This window comes from Rhinolophus sinicus, linkage group LG02 (assembly GCF_036562045.2).
Source record: "Rhinolophus sinicus isolate RSC01 linkage group LG02, ASM3656204v1, whole genome shotgun sequence".
NCBI lineage: Eukaryota > Metazoa > Chordata > Mammalia > Chiroptera > Rhinolophidae > Rhinolophus > Rhinolophus sinicus.
This window is the reverse complement of record NC_133752.1, coordinates 70788320-70810338: the sequence shown is the minus strand read 5'-3', so window position 1 is coordinate 70810338 and position 22019 is coordinate 70788320. Positions and strand designations below refer to the sequence as shown.

Sequence of the window (22019 nt, the reverse complement as noted above, 5' to 3'; positions counted from 1 at the left end):
TTTCTGAATAAGCATCAAAATATAAAATATTTCTACACATTTGACAGTCTGGAGTAAAAGCTGTGAATTAGCACAATCTAATCTTCTATAAAACCTCTTTCCTTCTTGACAGGTGAAAAAAAAACACTTGCACGTGCAGCTTAATTAATCATTGCACTTGACATCTCAATGATTTACAGTGAGGAGCAGGTGAGAACATACAAAACCAGAAAGAAATCCTTGATCTGAGTGGAACATTTCTAGCACACTAAGGTGACAAGTATATAGATTCTAGGAGTCATTAAAAAAAGAAAGGGAAGGAAAGAGAAAGAAAGGAAGAAAGAAAGAAAAGAAAGAGAAAAGAAACTGTGCTACAAATTATTTGTTAGTAACAACAAAAGCTCAAATTAAATGGGGGAAAAAAGAGCTTTAACTACTGAGAATGTTTAATACTCTGCAATTATTTTTAGTTAACAAAAATCAAAATATATTTTCAAGATTAAATACAATACCAATTTGACAGATATTGAAAAAATATGACACTTTAGCATCTATAAAAGCTATTTAAAAGCCATTAAACATGAAAAGAAAGCACCTTACAATTGTAGTAGTCTCGAAATAAAAGTTAAGAGTTTATGTCCACAGCGTTGTTAGATACCTATTTCTAATGAAATATAAGATTCAACAACTCTACAATTGCCAAACTCTACAATTACTACTGGGCAAGCAAACCTAACCATATAAAAATCATTCCTTGATTTTTAAAAGTTTATATTGACCACCAAACTCAACATAAATTAAAGCAAACTAATATTCATCAGGAAAAAAATAATATTTATAAGATCTGTCAACATGAAATAATAAAAAAAACATCTTTCAGTATTCTAGGCGAGTGGATTTCTAAAAATAAGTCATCTTAATTTTCTTAAAAGAATTTGGTGCTTGTGAAAAGCACCAGATTGATAGTCATGGGAACTAAAAATCTTCTATTTAACTGAAAGAACAGGGGAAAGGGCAGTGCAGGCCTCAGTGCAAGCTTCCCCACAGTGGGCCTTAATCCTTTTCAGGGCTCACACCCTAGGGGTGAGAGCACAGGTTAGTGGTTCTTAACCAATGAACCCTCACTCCTTCTGCAAAGATGATCAACAAAAAATCTAATTTTATCTTGGATTCTTATCCTTAATTAAAAGGACCAAGACCACCAACTCACACCATGCAAGCAAAACAAGCTTTTATGACATCATGTCACTAACCTGTTCTGGAAGAGGATAGCTCCCACCCATTTTCCACATCACAGAACTCACTTTAGTTTTTTCCCACATATTTCTTCAATTCAACACCTTGCTAATTATACTTTTCTTATCAGTAAACTAGTTTTAATATAACCATTAAGCAATGTTAAAGTAAAAAATAACAGATTCAAAACATTTCAACTGCTAAATAAACTTATTTATTACATAGACCTGAAAAACAAGTAGTAACAGAAGGACAGTAATTTTGGTTTCAAATTCTATTGCCTTTGAGCCCTTTTAAATTTTTGGTAGAATTGTGGAAATAAGTCAAAACACAAAAACTACAAAAGAAGTCCAATGTCCTGGATAATTCACAAAATGGCTAATGAAATAATAATCAATAATTAGTATTAGGTATGGTATACTCCTTATCAACTTCCAAAGAAGCATCTAAAGTAAGCTTACTTTAGTAAAATACATATGAAACACCAAGAAATAGTAAATTACCACAATTGAAAATAAAAGTCTCCTGAAAATGCAAATCTGACTTACTATGAAGAAGCATTTTTGTAATTTTTTCTTAATCTCAACTTTCTAAGAATAAATTATTATTCCCTATAAACAAATTATGTGCAATTAGATATAAAGAAGTCTTTCAGGGAAGCAAGGAATCTTAGAAAATCTTGAATGTATTACTCTTCTACTTTGTTATCACTATTACTTATAGTATATTCATTACCAATGATTCACTTATTCACAATCATTTGAAAAAGTGGTTTTTCAAAGAAGTGGTTTTCTAAAGTTGCTAATAAAATCAATGGAAATCTCATGGATTTTATAGTGCTTAAAACCAAAGGAAAAATGTTAAACGTGGAAGCTGTAAAAATATTTCTGTGAAACTTCCCCAAAGAAATAGCATTCTTATCAGTCTTTAGAACATAAAGATGTTAAGATATATTAACAAACATATAAATAGGTTATCTCACTAATAACTATAAAAGTTAAACTATTTACACTGAAACTTTATTTGAATGTGATTTATTCATAACATCACAGAATGTCAAAATGCAATTTCAAATGTTCAACTTATTTAAAACAAGTTTTCATTTTAAACTCCTAAATTTATGATGCATTAAGCTTTAACAAGACTAATGCTTTGAATGTATCCAAAATCTTATTTTTTAACTTAAGTATTTTTTAAATAAGAACTACACTTATCTTCTGACATCTGTGCAAATTCAAATTACTAAAACAAGTGAAACAAAAATGTTCTTACTTGTTAAGTCATTAGAAGGAAAGCATATAATATTTTTAAAAAACCATTTGAACTTAAGAGAAAATTACTTGATTCACCTCTGTTCTGGATTAATATAAATCTTTCATTGCAGTGATGTGCAAAAAAATTAAATGGCATATCTTCATATTATGATTATGATACATGAAAAATCTGGATTCACCATAAAAATAAGCTAGAATATGATGAAATTCCTCAAAAGGATTTCTAAACAAATTTCCTTGTACTTAAAGGTTCCTTCTAAAAACTTCATGTGACCGTTAACTTTTAAGTAACCTAGATAAACTAAAACACCCACCAAAGTTATCATTAGAACAACACTGTAAATACTATTTGTTAAAAGTAATAGTTTTAGATGAAGATAAGCTAAACAACTGCAAACATTCTGTGTATCAAAAACTCCTCTTAACTTCATACTAAGCAGTGATTTATAAGTACTAATTTTAAATAAGGTATGCTTAAATACAATTTCATAGAGTTCATGACCTAGGCTAGTGGTTCGTAACTTTAGGTTACTCTGAGCACTTTTGTGAATGATGAAAAAGGCACAAATGCACAAATACATAAAATGTTGCACACAACTTCTGATAAAATTTCAGAAAACTAAAACTGATTTTGAACTAACAGCAGAAAATTAGAAAAACTGTTAATAAGACAAATGAATTTCACTCAGCTAATATAATCAAAAGTGTTATTATGAGGGATTTTTTTAAACTACATAATTACACAAGGAATAAACACTGGTTAGGATCAACAGGTGATGTGGGGGAGAATCACCTACTGATTGATTATAATGGACAACGAGAGAAACAAAAAAGGGGTAAGGAATAGTACCTGTTGATCCTCACTTTTGGTCTGACCCCACGCTAGGTGTCTTCCCTGTGTTACCTTATTTAATCTTCACAACAAATCTATAATGCAGCTTGTATTACCTTCATTTTACATATGAAAACTACAGCTTAAAGGGGTTAAGAAACTTAAAGCTACACTTGGAAATGGAGCTGGGATTTGAAACCAGGATTGTATGGCAATCCTGCTCATTCGACACCATGCTCATTCCATGACAGTACAGAGCTTCAAATTTGTAAGGAAGAATTTGTAACCTGTTGAATAACATGTCTGTGTATGACACGCAAGGTATCTTAAGCCACTAACTAAGCTGTTGCCTTGAACAACCAAATTTACTTCAAAATTTGAAAACCACAATTTAGTCTAAAACTAATGTTTTTCCAGCTCTGTGGTTCTCAGGTCTGGAAATATCCATTCTACTCTATTATGCAGTCTCAATGAGATTTATCCAAAATGTATTTTATTTTATTTGCAGTAACACATGATTTGAGGTGTATTTCTATTTCATAAATTAAGTACACAGGCTTCCAGAAGTTAAATGGTTTGCCCAAAGTCACACAACTAGTCAGGGTAATGATAGGATTCAAACTCAGATCTCCAAACTTTAAACCCAATGCTCTTGCCACTTTCGATCAACATGTAAACTATTTTTACTTGCATCTTCATTAAGTGTAATCAATTTATAAATCTTTCCATTAGAGGCACAAATATAAAATGAATACAATGTCCTTACAAAAGCCATTCACAACACAATTTCAAATGTGAAATTTCAAACAAAACTGTTAAAAAAAAAAACCGAGACAGAAACAATAACATCATTCCTTCCCTCTAAACATACTTTTTAAAAGTCATAATTTTTTACATAAAGTAAAGGTAACTGCAGACTTATACTTCTGGGTAGGATGTGGTAGCTAATGTCAAGCCAACACTACCACCACAAATAGAAACAGATAAATTGAAGAAGAAAAAAAAACATTTTAAAGACATCAGAAAACGCCGGAAGCAACAAGGACTAGATGAAAGAAAACCCAGAGAAGGAAAGAGCCTTTCCTAACCCATTTGATGATTACTGACCATTTCCCATTTTTTGGTCATTCTAGGGGTGGGCTAAGGATCAGACTTTGCACAACAAGTGGACTCTACTGGGGAAAAGGTAAGTCAGTCGTTTCGCAGGTTGTGCAAGTTGGCTCAATGGGTTGGAAATTAGTTGTGCACTAAACTGTAAGGCCAGTTTTCCCTAGAGACATTACTGAGTTCTGGGGCAACATAGAAGTGTGGGGGACCAAGCCAGAAAGACAGATAACAATTATTCAATCTACCAGTGCTTAGGAGACAAGATTCTGCTAGGAGGACCTGAAACAAACACATGATTTGTCTCCCCCTCAAGATACTTGATCCTGCATGAGACGAAGGCCAAACTCAAAATATGGAAAGGGCACAACTTCTAAGGGAGAAGAGACAAAGACCAGAGGGGACTGACTCTTATTACACTTGCAGCCCAGCCCAAGCCAGCTCAACCTCTTATTACACCAAAGTGACCATTCCCTGTATGCTATCTGCCTAATAGAGAAAAGATGGTACTCCTGATTGTAGGAGATTTCATCTGGAGCTTCTGTTTCATTTTGTGTATAATATCTAGCATAAAATAAAAAACTTTTAAGGGGTAGGAAATGTACGTGACCAATAGTCAAAAGGAAGAAAAACCTCACAGAAACAGACTCATAGATATATCCAGGTGTTAGCTGACAGGCTGTTAAATTAACCATGATTCATATGTTCAATAAAATAGAGGGAAAAGATAGACAAAATGGGTGAAAAGAATTTCAGAAGAGAACTGGATTCTAAAGAACTGAAAACTACAATGTCTGAAATTAAGAACTCATTGGTTGGGTTAACAACAGAATGGACACTGAAAGAGATAGACAAATCTTTCTACAAAACACACCAATACTATGTTCTAAATATTCAGAGAGAACTGAATTTCAGCTAATTCTTGGCAAAACACATTTTCAAAGAAGTCTAACATATCTTTGAAATCCCAGTGCTACCTTTGCACATTTAAGGCTCAAAGTTCATGCTTTGAGTATCGTCTTTTATGATGAGAATTTAGTACCATATTTTTATTCCAATTAAAAACATGTCGTCAGTGTCATTCACACTAATGACTGTAGCAATTGTGCAAAAATTATTATCCTTCTCTTCATTTGCTCCTTAGAGTCTATTATTCCATTAAATTTCACCACAGATTTCACATTTTATAGCAAAATATTTTTTAGTTATGTAAATATCAGGAATTTAGCACTTTGAAGTGACTTGTATTATAAACCAAATATTACTATCTTAAATTCAAAAAGGTGTAGAGGTCAAACATCTAATATAATGTGAAAAGTTTTCTTAAATTAAATATAAAATTTAGATGTTTATAATTTAAATACACAAATGTATAATTCAATTTTGTTTCTTCCGGTTTAAATGACAGAAGTATCTGTAAATTGTATTTTATGTTGCTAAGTTTATCACTGTAAATTAAAACAGTATAAACTTTCTCCCACAACAAAGGTCAGGTTCCTGAAAATCCTCTCTAATAAGAGCCAGTGAAAGTCAAGAAAAAAAAATACTGAAGAAAAATAAATTATTGACCATATGGAAGCCCTTATAAATATGTGTTATATTTACAGAAATAAAGCAAATTGGATAGCATTCTGAAGAAAAAAAAAGGTTAGCATTGATTTTCTACATCTTCAGTCAATAAGAATGCATTTCACTCAGCATCCTTCACGAGAAACTTTTCAGGATTCCCCCTTCGCTAAAATTTCATTAAGATGCTTTTCAGTTTGTTTTGCTTTGTTTCATTACCTGCAATAATGAGGCATTTTTCTTTATCTAAATTGTCATCCAAATTTTCAAGGCCATTCTCATTTTATGATTCTGAGTTACTGACTACAAATGCTCAAATCCCAAACATAGAGTACATTAGAGTTCTGAAAGTTCTGGGTAACTTACCACTGTCAGTCTAAGCACGTATATTTCAAACTCCTCCCATATACAAGTATTGGTAGCTTTCTGATTATGATTCCCCCAGGTTCACTTTTCCTCAAATTTTTCAAGTCTTACAAGCCTGCACTCACTCAAAAAACTCTATTCCTGACCTCTGTCATTTGGATTCTCAACCCCTACTGTAGTAACCCCAACCAAAGTAACTAACAGTTATTGGATAACTAAACTTGAGGTTGAGAAAAAAGATATCCAGAAGGAAATCTAAGCATACTACAACTTAAAACAAAAGAAATACTTAAACTCGATACAGGCCCTTTTCATCAAAGTTTCAAAAACTAAATAGCAATTATCTAAAAAAAAAAACTCAAGAGAAGTTAAAAGAATAAACAAAAACAACTAAAAAATATATATGAAAATACATTACTAAATGTTAATTCTCTTTCTCATCTTTAAGATAGGTTTGAACTAAAAATCAACATTGAGAACTTCTTTACATAAAGCTTGGAAAATAGAGATGTTTTATAGACCTACACAGCTCAATTTTCAAAGGATTACAGATTTTCAGAGCTGGCAACTACCTGAGAGATAAGTTAGCCTCTCCTTTTCTCAGATGAAATAGAAAGGCATAGGAGAGAAAGAACTCCAGACTCAGAGAGGTTTTAAGTGACTCTCTCAAGAGCACACAGCTTCTGACAGTAACTTCCTACACAATCTTTTACTCTTTATGACATGGCCCCTGCAGAAAAAATAAAAGAGTCTCTTAGTATTTACTCTAAAAGACAAGATGATTTTATTTACTTAGGAATCTTGTTTTGAATAGCAAGGACCATATCTTCTGAAATGTTATGAACTTACTACTCAAAAATTTCAAAAGCCAAAGAGTACATTCATTCAGCGAATATTTGTTGACCACAAAGTAGATGCAGGGCACTGTGAGAGGTCCTGGGGCTACAGCAGTGCGCAAGACAGACACTGGGAAGAGTAATACTAACAGGATAATAATAGCAACTGCTATTAACTAAGCACCTACTATAGGCAAATACTCTACACGCACTTGCTCTGATTCTTAAAACAACACTGCAAGGAAGAGATTTACCCCATTTTAGAGAGGCAAAAACTGAAGTTTAGAGAAATTGAATTGATCAGTCACTCAGAGTAGGTGCTACTTTCCAAAGCCGTTCTTTTGAGAACCAAAGTGCAGCTATCACATGTTGTAGCCTACTTCCTTCCCTACACCTAAGTGAATGAGTCCCTGATATAAGACTAAATACAAATAAGAGTATGAAGGGAACAGAAATATACACTATTCATAACAAATCCATACAGAAGGCACTTTTAGAAAAGCCTCACAATCCTGATCATCATATGTAAAAGAGAGATTAAAGCACTAAAAAAACAGGAGGTAAAACAACTAATAAGATTAAAAAGTTGGTATACAAAAAGTTTAAAATTTAGGGTTCTTCCGTCAAAGAGATAATGGCTGAGAGCATACATGAACAAAGTCTATACAGTCACTAATGTTGGGATACAAGCCATATGTGCAAAACTTCAGGAGACTGATACTTTAAGATAGAAAACAAACAAAAACAAAATACTATAACGCAACATATAGTAATATTATAAAACTTGTTTCCTCAAAAAGTAAGCCAGACTGAAAGCACATATAAGTAAATCATAGAGAGTCACTTACTTTGACATCAATTTTCTAAACTATAACACTACAATTAAGGCACAATCAAGAAACAAAGTATTTTTTAAAAGTATAAGCAAAACATAAGCTTTTACAAAGGAAATGTCATAAAATCTATTTAATGAAGCTGAAACATTTTATTCACTTATGAGCTCCTCAGGCTCTTACAAAGAACCTACTAAGGCTAAGCTTTCCTGTTTTATTGTCTCCCAAGCACTTATCACTATTTGCAATTATCTCATTGCTTTTTATCTATCTTTTAAGACTACAAGAGGAACCACATAAACTCTAAACAGCATCTAATCTAAAACAATGCCAAATCCACAGTGCAGCTTCAGAAATATTAAATGAATTAATGAACAAGTAACTTCTAGTGAATGGCACGGTAGCAGCATAAAAAAATGGCAGCTAAAACCAGCAATTTCATAAGACACATGCTTATCTTCTAAGAGCATCAACGTTACTCATTTTAAAACAGTTTCTATTAAACCAAATATATGTTATGCAATAGAATGAAAAATTCAAATGGGTATTTGAGATATAACACAAGACTTCAAATATATTTTGTGATTGCAGGTGGCCACTTCGTATTTCTAGACACTAAAGACACATATTTATTATCTTTTGGTATTAGAGATACTTCATGAAAAACATGACAAGTATTTACAAACTTAAACTATCTCCACACTCACCTAGCCAACTCTCCCAATAGACTACACGCTTTGAGAAGAGCATTAATATACATCTTTCTATCAACCCTTAGCATGGTACTTATATGTCAAGAACACGTCTATAAAAAGAGTACATTAAGAATTTTATTTTCAGCAAAGATGCAGCAATAGGCACCTGATTTATCTCTGGGCTGAAACAACCAAAAAAGAAAAAAGAAAAGAAAAGAAGACAGAGACAGAGAGAACAACTAAAACATATGAAACTTTTTAAGACAATGTACAATGGGCAACGAAAAACAATAATTCCTGAAAGACCACAAACAAGACAGGCCCTATTATTCCCAAACGTATTGATATAAGAGCGCTTCCAAGCCATAGTGAATGGAAGGAGAGGCCAGACAAAGCCTGTGGACTCCCTGAGTTAAAGAGACAGAGCTGAGAGTCTAGAAGTCACAGAACAGATTACCAGAGGGAGTGCAAAACAGAGGACGAACTTCAGAGAATGAACTTCGAAGATCTGAATACAGTCCCCACTGAATATGTAGGTGAGTGCTGAGCAGCATATGCAAGTAAGGAAACTACCAGAAGTGGAACAAAGAACTACTATAAAGATGAGATGTAACAGTGCCCAAAGTTCACAAAGATTGGCACAGCACCTCCGCCTCCTTCCATCAGCCAGACCAGAAATCATAATTCACAAGCCACTGAATGCAGTACCCAGGAGGGTCTTACCTCACTAGTGGGGACTAACTAGCCCTAGATTAAACACGGCTCTGGTTCCTCAAGAAGTTCAATATAGAATTATAACCCTACACTCCTAGGTATACACCCAAAAAGAACTGAAAACAAGTATCAAACAAATACGTATACATCCATTTTCATAGCAGCAGTAGTCACCGTTCGTGGAAACAGCCTAAATGTCCATCAATGGATGAATGGATAAATAAATTATAGTATACCATGTTCCCCGAAAATAAGACCTAGTCGGAACATCAGCTCTAATGCATCTTTTGGAGCAAAAATTAATATAAGACCTGGTCTTACATTATATTGTATTATATAAGACTGGGTCTTATATTATATTAAAATAAGATCGGGTCTTATATTAATTTTTGCTCCAAAAGATGCATTAGAGCTGATGGTCCGGCTAGGTCTTATTTTGGGGCAAACATGGTATATAGTAAAATATTAGTCAGCCATAAAAAAATAACGACATATTGACACATGCTACAACAGGGAAGAACCTCAAAACATTATGTTATGAAGCCAGACACAAAAGGTCATACAACGTATGAGTCCATTTACATGAAATACCCAAAACAGATAAATCCATAGAGACAGAATACAGATTGGTGGCTGCCAGGGTCTAGAGAGAGAGGGTAATGGAGAGAAACTATTAATGAGTAAGGGGCTTTACTTGGAGTGATGGAGATGTTTTAGAACTAGATAGAGGTGACAGTTGCACAACACTGTGAATGTACTAAATGCCAATGAATTGTTCGCTTTATAGTAGTTATTTTCTGTTGTGTGAATTCACCTCAATAAATTATTTTTATAAATTAGAAGGCAGAGTGAGGAAAAATGAAAACTGAGAATTGATGGGGAAGAAAACAAATAGCAAAACAAAAGACTTACATGTTGCCATATAATACAATAAATGTAAATGGTCCAAAATCCCTAATTAAAAGGCAAAGATTGTCAGACTGAATAAAAAAGCAAGACCCAACACTGCCTATAAGAAATGGACTTTAAATAAAAGGCATAAATAAGTTAAAAGTCAAAGGATGGAAAAAATATGCCAGGGTAACATTAATCAAAAGAATGTTGGAATGACTGTATTAATGTTAGACAAACTAGATTTCAGAGAAAAATTTTATTAAAAATCAGGAAAGTTGATTTCATAATGATAAAAAGGTCAATCCATGGAGTAAACACAAAACCTAAAAGCTTATACACCTAATTACAGAGGGCCAAAATACAGGAAACAAAAACTGTAAGAATAGCAAACCCACAATTACACAATTACAGTCAGAGACTTTAATACCCCTCTCTTGATACTTGATAGACCCAACAGATAGAAAATCAATAAGAATATGTAAGATTTGAACAACATTATCAACCAAGTTTACCAACTGAAATTTATAAAAGATTCCACCCAATAACAAATAAATACACATTCTTTTCAAGTGTAAAAGGATCATTTACCAAAAGAGTTCACATTCTGGGTAATAAAACAAGTCTTAATAAATGAAAAAAGGGCCAAAACACACACAGTATTATCTAACCACAATGAAATGAAATTAAAAATCAGTAACAGAAAGATCTCTATAAACTCCCCTAATATTTGGAAGCTAAATAAAATACTGCTAAATAATGTTTTAATCAAAGACTAAATCAAAAGACAAATATAAAAGTAAAGTGAACTGAATGAAAATTAAAACACATCACAATTTGGGCAATACAACAATCGCAGTACTAAGGAAGGAAATTTATAACACTAAACATAAGAAAGATCTCAAATCAATGATCTTTGGTTCTACCTTAAGAAACTAGAAAAAGAGTAAATTAAACCCAAGTAAGAAGGAAATAGTAAAAGTCAGACTGAAACAAACAAACAAATAAAATCAACAGAAATAATCAATGAAACCAAAAGCTGGTCTCTCTGAAAGGTGTAATAAAAATGACAAATTTCTAGCCAGACTGGTCAGAAAAAGAGAGAGAGAGGGAGAGAATTAATTTCAGGATTGAGAGAGGTGCTATCACTAGAGATTTTACAGATAGTAAAAGGATAATCAGTGAATATTATGAACTGCATGCCTATCATTCAATAACTTAGCAATCAACAACTTAGATACAATGGACAATGTACGAATTCCTTGAAAAACACAAACTATGAAGTTCAATCAAGATAAAATAGATAACTTAAAAAGTCCCTTATCTATTAAAGAAATTGAATTTGTAGTTTAAAAACTTCCAATAAAGAGAACTCCAGGCCTAAATGGCTTCGCTGGTGAATTCTTCCAAAATTTAAGAAAGAAAGAATGCATATTCTAACAAACTCTTCTGGAAAACTGAAGAGGGGAGAACACTTCCCAATTCATTTTATGAGGCTATCACTACCTGGAAACCAAAATCAGTCCTTACAAGAAGAGAACACTACAGAAAACAATACCTCACGAACATAGATATAAAACTTCTAAACAAACTTTTAGTTTATCAAAATCCAGCAAAAAAAGAAAAAGAAAAATAGACATAATCAAATGACTTTCATCCCTGGAATACAAGGTTGGTTTAACAACTAAAAATTCAATAATGTAATTCGGCATATTTCTAAACTGAAAAGTAAAACCATACCACCATCACTAAAGCAGCAGAAAAGGCATCTGACAAAACCCAACATCTATGACTGATAAGAACTCTCCACAAACTAACAGAATAAAACTTCCTCAAGCTGATAAAGAATATCTACCAAATCCCTACAGTTCACATGACACAGAATGATGAAAGTGAATGCATTCCCCGGAGGATCAGAGCAAGACAAGGACATCTGTTCTCACTACCTCTAAGCAGTGTTTTCTGGGGAATCTAGTCAGGGCAGTCAAGTATGAAAAAGCAACAGAAAGCAGATTAGAAAGAAACAATAATGCCTTTATTGCAGATTATATGATTGTCTATGAAGAATTTCAATACAATACAAAAAAAAGTTAATGAGACTAATAGGTGAGTTTAGCAAAGCTACACCCTAGCAAAGAAAAATAATTGAAATTTTAAAAATATGTACCATTTAAAATAGCATAAAAAGCAATAAATACTTATGGATAAATCTAACAAGATATACAAGATATGTACACTAAAAACTACAAAACACTGTTCAGAAAAAAATTCTAAAGACTTAAGAAAATGGAGAGATACTGTTTCATGGATCAGAAATTAAGTATTTTTAAAATGCCAGTTTCCCCAAATTGATCCAGAGATTCAATGCAATCCAAACTAAAATCCCAACAGGTATTTTTTATAGAAATTGAAAAGTTAATTCTAAAATTCATAAAGAAAAAGAAGTACAACTGAAAAAGAAGTACAAAGTTGGAGAACTAACACTACCCAATTTTAAGACATAATTATAAAGCTACAATACTCAAAACAGTGTGGTACTGGCATCAAGATACACAAAATAGATCAATGGACCAGAACAGAGCCAATAAATAGATGCACATGCATACTGACAACTGATTTTCAACAAAGGTACAAATTCAGTGAAGACTAGTCTTTATAACAAATGTTACTGGAACAATTGGCTAACTAAAAGCAAAACAATAGAAAGAACTTCAATCTACACTACACTATATAAAAAATTAACTCAAAATGAATCACAGACCTAAATGTAAAATCTAACCCTATAAATCCTCCAGAAGAAACATAGAAAAAAAATCTTTGTATTTAGGCTTAGGAAGAATTACTAGGTATAACACTAACAGCATAATCCATAAAAGAACAAATGGACAAACTGAACTTTATTAATATTAAAAACTTCTGCTCTAGACTGCTGGGGATGAAAAGACAAACCACTGATTGGGAGAAATCTTTGCAAAGCATATACTTGTAACCAGATACATAAAGAATTCTCAAAACTCAACAGTAAGAAAACAATAAAAACAGGCAAAAGTTGAAACACTCGAACGATATACAAATGGCAAATAAGCATGAAAAGATGCTCACCATCATTAATCACTGGGAAAAAGCAAATTAAAACCATAATGATAATATTGCGTACCTATCAGAATGACTAAAATCAAAAAGACTAACCATACTAAATGTTGGAAAGTATATATTATAGTAGGTAGAACAGACTCCATCATACACTGCTTGTGGGAATGTAAAATAATAAATACCATCTCTTTTAAAACATTAAACATATATGAACCATATAATCAGGCCACTCTATTCTTAGAAAGGTTTACTCAAGAGAAAAGAGAGTATGTGTCTATAACAGGACTCAAACAAGAATATTCATAGCAGCTTTATTTATATAGACCAAAACTGGAACCAACACAATATCTATCAATAGGTGAATGTATAAACAAACACGGTATATCCAAACAACATAACATTATTCAGCATTAAAAAGGAGTAAACTATTGATCCAACAACACGGATGAACCCCAAAATAATTATGAGTAAAAGAACACAAAAAAAGAATACATACTGCATGATTCCATTTATACAAAACCCTAGAAAATGCAAACTAATCTACAGTGCCAGAAAGCAGATCAGTAGTTGCCTGGAAGGGCTGAGAGGATTGCAGACACAAGGAAACTTTTGGGTGTGACGAACACGTTCACTATCTTGATGTATACATGTGTGTGTTACACGTTCACTATCTTGATGTATACATGTGTGTGTTACAAGTGGCAAAACTCATCAAATGATACACTTGAAATACGTGCAGTTTATTGTGTGCCAATTACATCTCAATAAAGTTGCTAAAATATAAACAAGAATTTTAAAGATGGTATTACCAAGATATATTGTATTTGAGGACATAACCTGAAACAACACATAAAACATGTGTTAAGGCATACCTCTCCATTTACTTAAGTCTTCTTTGATTTTTTTCATCAGTTTCTTGCACAGCATACAGATCATGCATATATTTTATATGTATGTCATCCTTTGTGTTTGGTGCTGTTAATGTTATGTAAAAGTTTTTTATTTCCAATTGTTCAAACTCACTTATTCAATCCCAGGAATGTTTCTGTAGATTCCATGGGATTTTCTGTGTAAATAACCACGTTGTCTGGGAACAGGGAGTTTTATTTCTTGGTTTCTAATCTGCATACCTCTTATTTCTTTTTTTCTGTGTTTTCACTGGGTAGGACTTCCAGGAGAATGTTGAATAGGAGTAATGAGAGTGGACTTTAGTGCTGATTTTCAATATTGTTTTTCTGTTTTCCTATTTTTCACACACTAATAAACATTTATAAATCATATATTTGAGGGATTTTAGTATTTGATAACTGTATTTTTTTATAATTGGTTTCCTTTATTATCTTATGTATTTTATTTTATACATTTAAAATACAGTAAACCTTTTTAAATACAAATAAAACATTATTTTTTAAAATGGTTCATAGGATTCCCCAGACCACTGAAGGGGTCTATGACAAACAAAAGGTTAAAAATCCCTGCTATCAATTATCCTGCCCCAATCTTACAAAGCACCCCTTTTTCAGGGCCTCTAATATTCTTCATACATGCATGAAGTGTCACTCTCTCCATGGTTACGTAGTAGTTTATATAGACAGGAAAACGCACAACTTTTTTTTTCAGGTTATAATTAACATTTGTTTACGCTCACTAGGTAGTATAATCCATAAAAAGTTAAATGTATCAAACAAACATTCTATCTTACAAAGGGAGACCTTAAACTGAATACTCCAATGTTAAATGAAATGCACTTTCTGAAACTACAGATGGAAAAAAACCTAAAAAAAATAAATCTATCTTATGTCTCAAATAAAACAGAATTTAATGAAAGCATCTGAAAAAGATCTTAAATTGGATGGGAGAAGAGGGTAAGGGGGATCAAATAAATATATGGTGATGGAAGGAGCACTGACTCTGGGTGGTGAACACACAATGGGATTTATAGAGGATGTAATACAGAATTGTACACCTGAAACCTATGTAATTTTACTAACAATTGTCACCCCAATAAATAAAAAAAATAAAAAAAAAAGATCTTAAATTGCTAAAAATTTGTGGAAAAGAATAGGAAATTTACTTTGTTTTCTAAATCCTACACTGTGCGTACATTGTAATATCTTATTTACTCATTTAAAAAGAAACAGAATCTCAAAACCTCAAAAAAAAATAACTAGATCACCAAGGTTTTTAGAATAACAAAGCTCTGTATTCCTTAGGTTAAATGATAGCAAATTACCAGTAAGTGAGATACAGCCGTCATTTAAACAATGGAAACACCCAAAAAGTTGGAAGGAGTAAGGGGATCTAAACTACAAGAGCTGCAAATTCAACTATGGATTCAGGAACAAGCAGTAATTTAAAAATAAAAAAAAATTCTATGATCTGAAGATGATCTGGTGAGAACTATAGGGGTGAAAAAGAAATATTCTTGGAGGAAAATAAATACTACAAATATTACAGTAAACATTACAAAAGAAATTCTATTACAAAGCTATTATCTCCTTCCTATCAATAAAACATACTAGTTAAAAAATATTTTCAGTAGGGATATACTTATTTTATAACAGACATCGAAGGACAAATAGAATTCACTTTTCTGTACTTCTTGTCATTATTTGATGACAAAATGAAATGTAGCCACACAAAACCACTCATTCAATTTCAACTTAACTGTATTTCATTTTTTTTGCATATAAATTACCATAATTTTAAAAACTTTAACAGAAATGTAATATATTGAATCTATACTAATTTTCCATATCTCTACCAACATCTTGGAAATTCTTTTATTATAAGCAATCAAAATTACAACTCTAGATCACTTTCTCTAAATGATTACAGAATCACTATGTACTCATCACAGGAAACATACAAATAAAGAAACAAAGAAAACAGAACTCTCCATAATCTTACCAACTATAAATAAACACTGTAACTATTGTATTTCTTCTATGGGTACTATCTTACATATTAGTAATAACCAATATTTATTACAAACGTACTTTGAGCTACTTACCTAAGAGCTTTATAAACACTATTTTATTTTATCCTTACAACAATCATTATTCAAGTAGGTAGGTGAGTATTGCTATTGCCATTTTACAAATATGTCAACAAGAGTTTAAAGAGGTTAGGAAACATGCCTAAGGTCAGAGAGATAAGTGGTATCATGGAACTCAGCATTCTAGATCACTATACCATACCACCATCAATGTGTATTCAGAGAACGCTGTATTCTACTCTAAGAAATTTCCTATGACACAAAAATTATAACTATAACTTTAGATGGCTATTTAATAAAATAGAATGTGGGTACACCGTAATTGACTTAATCATTCCTCTACTGAATCAGATCATTTTTGTACAGTATTCAGGATAGTGAGACACATTCAATACAAAAAATGAAAAGGTAAATGCCAAGACCTGCTTGTCTACTTCTAAATTAAAATTAAAATATGTAATTCAACTTACTCTTTTACTGAGGCAAATAACTGGCCACATACTGCAACCTAATGTGCAGCAGCAACAAAGGCAGCCACAAAGCAGCCAACGTACATTAACAGGAAGGTTCTTCTTAAGACAACTGTTAACTCTGTTGATGCTGGCTTTAAATTCTTCAGGAGCTACCTACAGAAAAAATGTAAGAAATAACAACAGTGAAATAGTAATGTCAATGAACATGTGTCATTTAGCATATTTTTTTCTAATTTGTTAGGGCAAGACTAGTTTTCTGGCATAGAAACAGTACCTAAATAATTGACACTCACTTTTCCAGTTAATGAAGAAGGGAATTCTGATTCAAATTTGTTGCTCAGTCCAAATCTATTTTAAAAAGAAGAAAAATATGTTATTACATGTCATTGTTGCAAAAAAAAAAATTAAAAAGTAACTTAATCAAAGGTCAAGTTAATAGAGTGCAACTTCATATACAGAATAATGAAAGTCAGACACAAAAACACTATAATCAGCAATTTATGAAATGTAACAAGCAATTCTAGCAGCTGCATCAAAACTTTTATGTAAGAGGCTGAGAATGACTTCTTTGGGACGATCTTTGTGAGCCAAATACTAATGTAATGGAAAACAACACAATGTCCAATTTTGTCAGAATTACTAAAGTTCTTCCAACTAAGGAAAAGAAAGCTAAAATCTCTATTAATTACTCTTTAGGTCAAGAGCATTTCTTAACACTCAATATAGCAGAAACAGGTCTAAGAATGCAAATTGATTAGTTAGCACTTTCTTGAGATCAGCATATCCACACTGCTATTACAGCCAGAGAATTCTAAAAAATGCCTGGAGCAATAGCTGGCCTGGCTCCTTAAGCTTTCAAGTTCTAAGGCATTTGCTCTTTATACCCCCAAAGAAATGAAACTGACGTAGTGCATTTTAATATCTTTAAGCATTTAAATGTCTGCAAAGATCATGAGGACTGACTGGGCAAGTGACTATTTCTTTGGCTAAATTATTCGGAAAGAACAAAATACTCAGACACATTGGTGATAGCAGATCACCCTGGTAATAGCAGGAAATTAAAATTGATGCTTAAATACAACTTTCGTTGGATTCTGGAGTCAAAATTTTTTTCTCGTTTTACTGAGCTATAACTGACACATAACACTGTATTAAGGTGTACAACATAATGATTTGACACATGTATATACTGTGAAATGATTACAATAAATTTGGTTAACGTCCATCACCTCACAGTTAGAATTTTTTTTTTTCGTATGATGAGAACCCTTAAGTGTAACTCTTAGCAATACTGCAGGCTGGCTGGGCAGTTGGCACTGGTAAGAGGGATCCCCTGAAATATTCTGTATTAAACAGCTGGTCAGGTCTGGGATTTCTAATTCAACCATCCGTGGAGTTGGACCAAGAAGTCAAATAAATGAGGTGGGCTGTGTGAAGGCAATAAAACAGTGGAGACTGGCCAAGTGGAGGGTGTATCCTGTGTGTGCGTGTGTGTGTGTGTGTGTGTGGTGCGGTGTCATGGGTCAGATCCAGCTGATTATTTTCAAACTAGAACGCAGACCCACTTTTGACAGATCAGGTAACTTTCTTCTTCCAAGAGGAACTGGAAACAGATTCTATGTAAAGTTTTCATCTTTAAAACACTGTGCAAGTCAAATAAAACACTTCTGTGGGTCAGGTTGTGATTTGTATCATGACCTAGACTTCCCTACATGTGGATGGATCATGGCCTCTGAAATCATTTTATCATCTTAAGTACTTTTATATATTATTTAGAAGCGGCATTGAAATAACATTAATCTGTCAATATAAACAACAGACACTATTTATGAAAAAGATTACAATATAACTACCCAGATCCAAGCCAAAGTTCTTTTCACACTAAGCATAAACTGGCAACCATTACTGTTTAATATCATTCTGGCATTAATGTCATTCTCATCCTGAAATTGGGGGACTGAGATATACCTATTTTTTGCCTCTGTGGTACGACTCGGAAAAGCCTCTGCTCACCTCCTGCCAGGGGCTTACCGACACCTCTACCTAGTGTACTTCCTTTTCCTCTACTTCCCTCAGAAAAGATGCAATTCAACAAATGTTTACTGAGTATTCAACCTTCTCAATTATAAATTTCCTTCTTTTATATTATCTCCCTTGGTCTAGAGATTTCCTCCAATCAATAGTTTCTATTTCAATCACGTTTATTATTGTCATTAACCCTCTCCTTCCAGCTAGTCTTTGAAATTTTTTAGAAAAGCAACAACCCGATACCTCCAAGTCTCCTAAAGAGAGATGTCTTTCCCTTACATCCCCAGCCATTAAATATTTAAAACAGATTAAATTATTTTATCAAATATCTATAGTTTGCCAGGTAATACGCTAAGTTGGAGGGAGCAGGCCACTATGAGTTTAAACCCTAATTTCCTTTCTTTCCAGAGCCTGGGTACTTCCTTATGGGCTGAGTGGCTGCGGGTTGATGCTTTGCCCAGGGAGCAGCATAACCAGCTCACTGCCTTGCTGTCCCTGCAGCTCAGGGCTCCTTTTAAGTCAGGCTGGTAGTTAGTTATTCTTCCCAGTAAGAACTGGTAGTTCTAAGGACATTCTTTAAGCACTCAGTTCCTCTTCAGTCACACTTTTTCTTAAGCTGTATCTGAGGAACAGATAGTAATCTTTCCTCTCCCTTTATCTCACTCCCAAAAGAATGTCCCAGAAAGATTACCAGTGGCGTGATTCACACTAGAGAGGGGCGTGCTTAGCTTTTCTACCAGCCGTTAACTTGGTGCTGATGATTTTTCCATTCCCCTTGCGTGGGTTTCCCATAAGAATACGCAGAAGAAGTGTCAAGATGCTGCTACTGAACGCCTCGGAGTCTCCCCAGCCCACAGGCCTAAACCCCAACTGCAATTTGCTTTCTCTTTAAAAATCTCTAAACAGTTACTATTCAGATCAAGTACTTTATGACTACAAGCAGAAGGAGCCATGATAGTCAGGTACCCTTTCCTCACCTGCATTTGGAGTATGCTCAGGGATGCTCAAATGTCTGATGTCAGGACCTCTCTGCTCTCTTAAATCCTTAAGGACCTCAGTGAGCTTAAGTTTATGTGATTTATATTTATTAATATTTTGGATTAGACATTAGAACTAAGATATCTAAAACATTTTAAAAATTTATTCATACATCAGCACATTATATGCTAACAAAAATGACATTTTTATGAGAAATAACTACTTTTCAAAACAAAAAGCTTTAATGAGGAAAGTATTGTTTTACATTTTCACATGTCTCTTTAATGTCTGACCATGGGGCCCAGCTGGATTCTCTCATCTCTTCCTGCTCTCAATCTGTTGTGATCTGCTCTTTTGGTTGAGGTTGGGCCTCACCAAATACGTAGTTGGAAAATTGTCTGTATTTTTCTTTGATACTATACCAAATTTGACAAGTGGTGGTCTCTTATGGTTTTGCAAGGAGGTAACTGAAACTATATCAATAAACTTTTAACACTCTATTAAATTAAAATCCATTGGCATATCTTACATTTTGAATGAATTTTTTTACCCATACCTGATTTTGTAACTTCATACATTTATCAAATGCTGACATACTTCATTTTATGATATCGGACTCACCACAGTCGTTAAATGATCACTGACCCCATCGGAAAGGTCTTTAACTATTGGGAACCTTCAAGTTCACGATGGCAGATACTAGTTTTCCAAAATTCTAATTTTCATCTGAAAGCTGGAATTTTATTACTGATAACAAATGCTGTAAGTTGTCTTCCTTGAAATGGCAGTCTTATTTTTTTTAAATAAGAGGTTGCATGTTAACTAGCACTGTATTAACAAAAGAAAAAAAGGTTCATTTAATTTGGGCTACCACCTTTACCTTAAAAACTAATTTTAAAGCATGTTATTTTAATAAATGGCTTTTTCCCCCCTAGCTTTGAATATAACTGGTGGAGATAAGCAATGACTATGAATTATAACAAGTATCCTTGGCATATAAAAGCGACAAAAGCAAAAGAAGAAAAATGTAGGCAAAAGTGGGAAAGGGGAAGCAGAAGGAAAGAGATAAGAATTATTTTTTTTAATGTGGATTGGCAAAGCGCTACCAACAACTGTTTTATCATTCAACACCTATTAATCGCCAGTCCTTTAGATGGTATGAAAGAAAACGTAGACATGTGGTATATCTACATCTCTACCTAAGATAAATTTTCTTGAATCATGGTTAAAATACTCATGGCTTTAGAATTGATAAAAGATATAAACTATTTTCAAAGAATGGCAAACTTAATCTATTTTATTCCTCCCTATTACAAGTTTACTAGTATTTTCAGAAAATTCATTCCAATCACAATTATTGATCACCTTCTGTGTAACACCTCATGATCAGAAGGTCCTACGACAGAAGGCTTATATCATTTTTTTTTTTACTTGGGGAATATTGGGGAACAGTGTGTCTCTCCAGGGCCCATCAGCTCTAAGTCACTGTCCTTCAACCTAGTTGTGGAGGACGCAGCTCAGTTCCAAGTCCAGTTGCCGTTTTTGATCTTAGTTGCAGGGGGCGCAGCCCACCATCCCCTGCAGGAATTGAACTGGCAACCTTGTTGAGAGCTCGCACTCTAACCGACTGAGCCATCCGACCACCCCTTATATCACTTTTTAATAAAAAAAAAAAAAATTGTTTAAGAAAGCATATACAAGGCAACTTTTTACTTTTATATAATTTGGGATAATTTTGAAAGGTCGTGTAATGTACCTGGTAAAGCTTTGCAGAGGGACTATAACTACACCTAAATCTAAAGGGCATCTTGAAATACACTTGTTGTACTCATGTCTCACCTACTGTCACTTCACTGTCCCCTCATTCCTACCATCTACAGCCATACCTCAAAGTGTAAGCCAATCCAATCTGTTGCCCTGCACTCTCCTCTGCATCCAATTCACAATCTCCCCTTCCTGATAGACCCTTCCCCTTCCACATTCCTTTTAATAGTTAACTTTGGATCCCTCCATCTGTTGATCTGCTACCTGGATACCTCCTGATGTCGCCCTGACAATTTTTTGTCTTCACTTTAACCAAAATTCCTGTTGAAATGACACTCTTTCCTTAGAAATTCTCAATT

The 22019-nt window shown here is 33.3% G+C and overlaps 1 protein-coding gene across 1 annotated transcript in view; it reads right to left on the bottom strand.

The window, feature by feature from the left end:
- CHIC2 (cysteine rich hydrophobic domain 2) overlaps positions 1 to 22019 on the bottom strand; it is a 46212-nt gene that overhangs the window by 7329 nt on the left and 16864 nt on the right. Inside the window, exons 2-3 of the mRNA XM_019740190.2 lie at positions 17184 to 17238; positions 16888 to 17043 (exon numbers count right to left, since the gene is read on the bottom strand). Coding sequence (XP_019595749.1) covers positions 16888 to 17043; positions 17184 to 17238 — 211 coding nt within the window. The remainder of the gene's footprint in view (positions 1 to 16887; positions 17044 to 17183; positions 17239 to 22019) is intronic.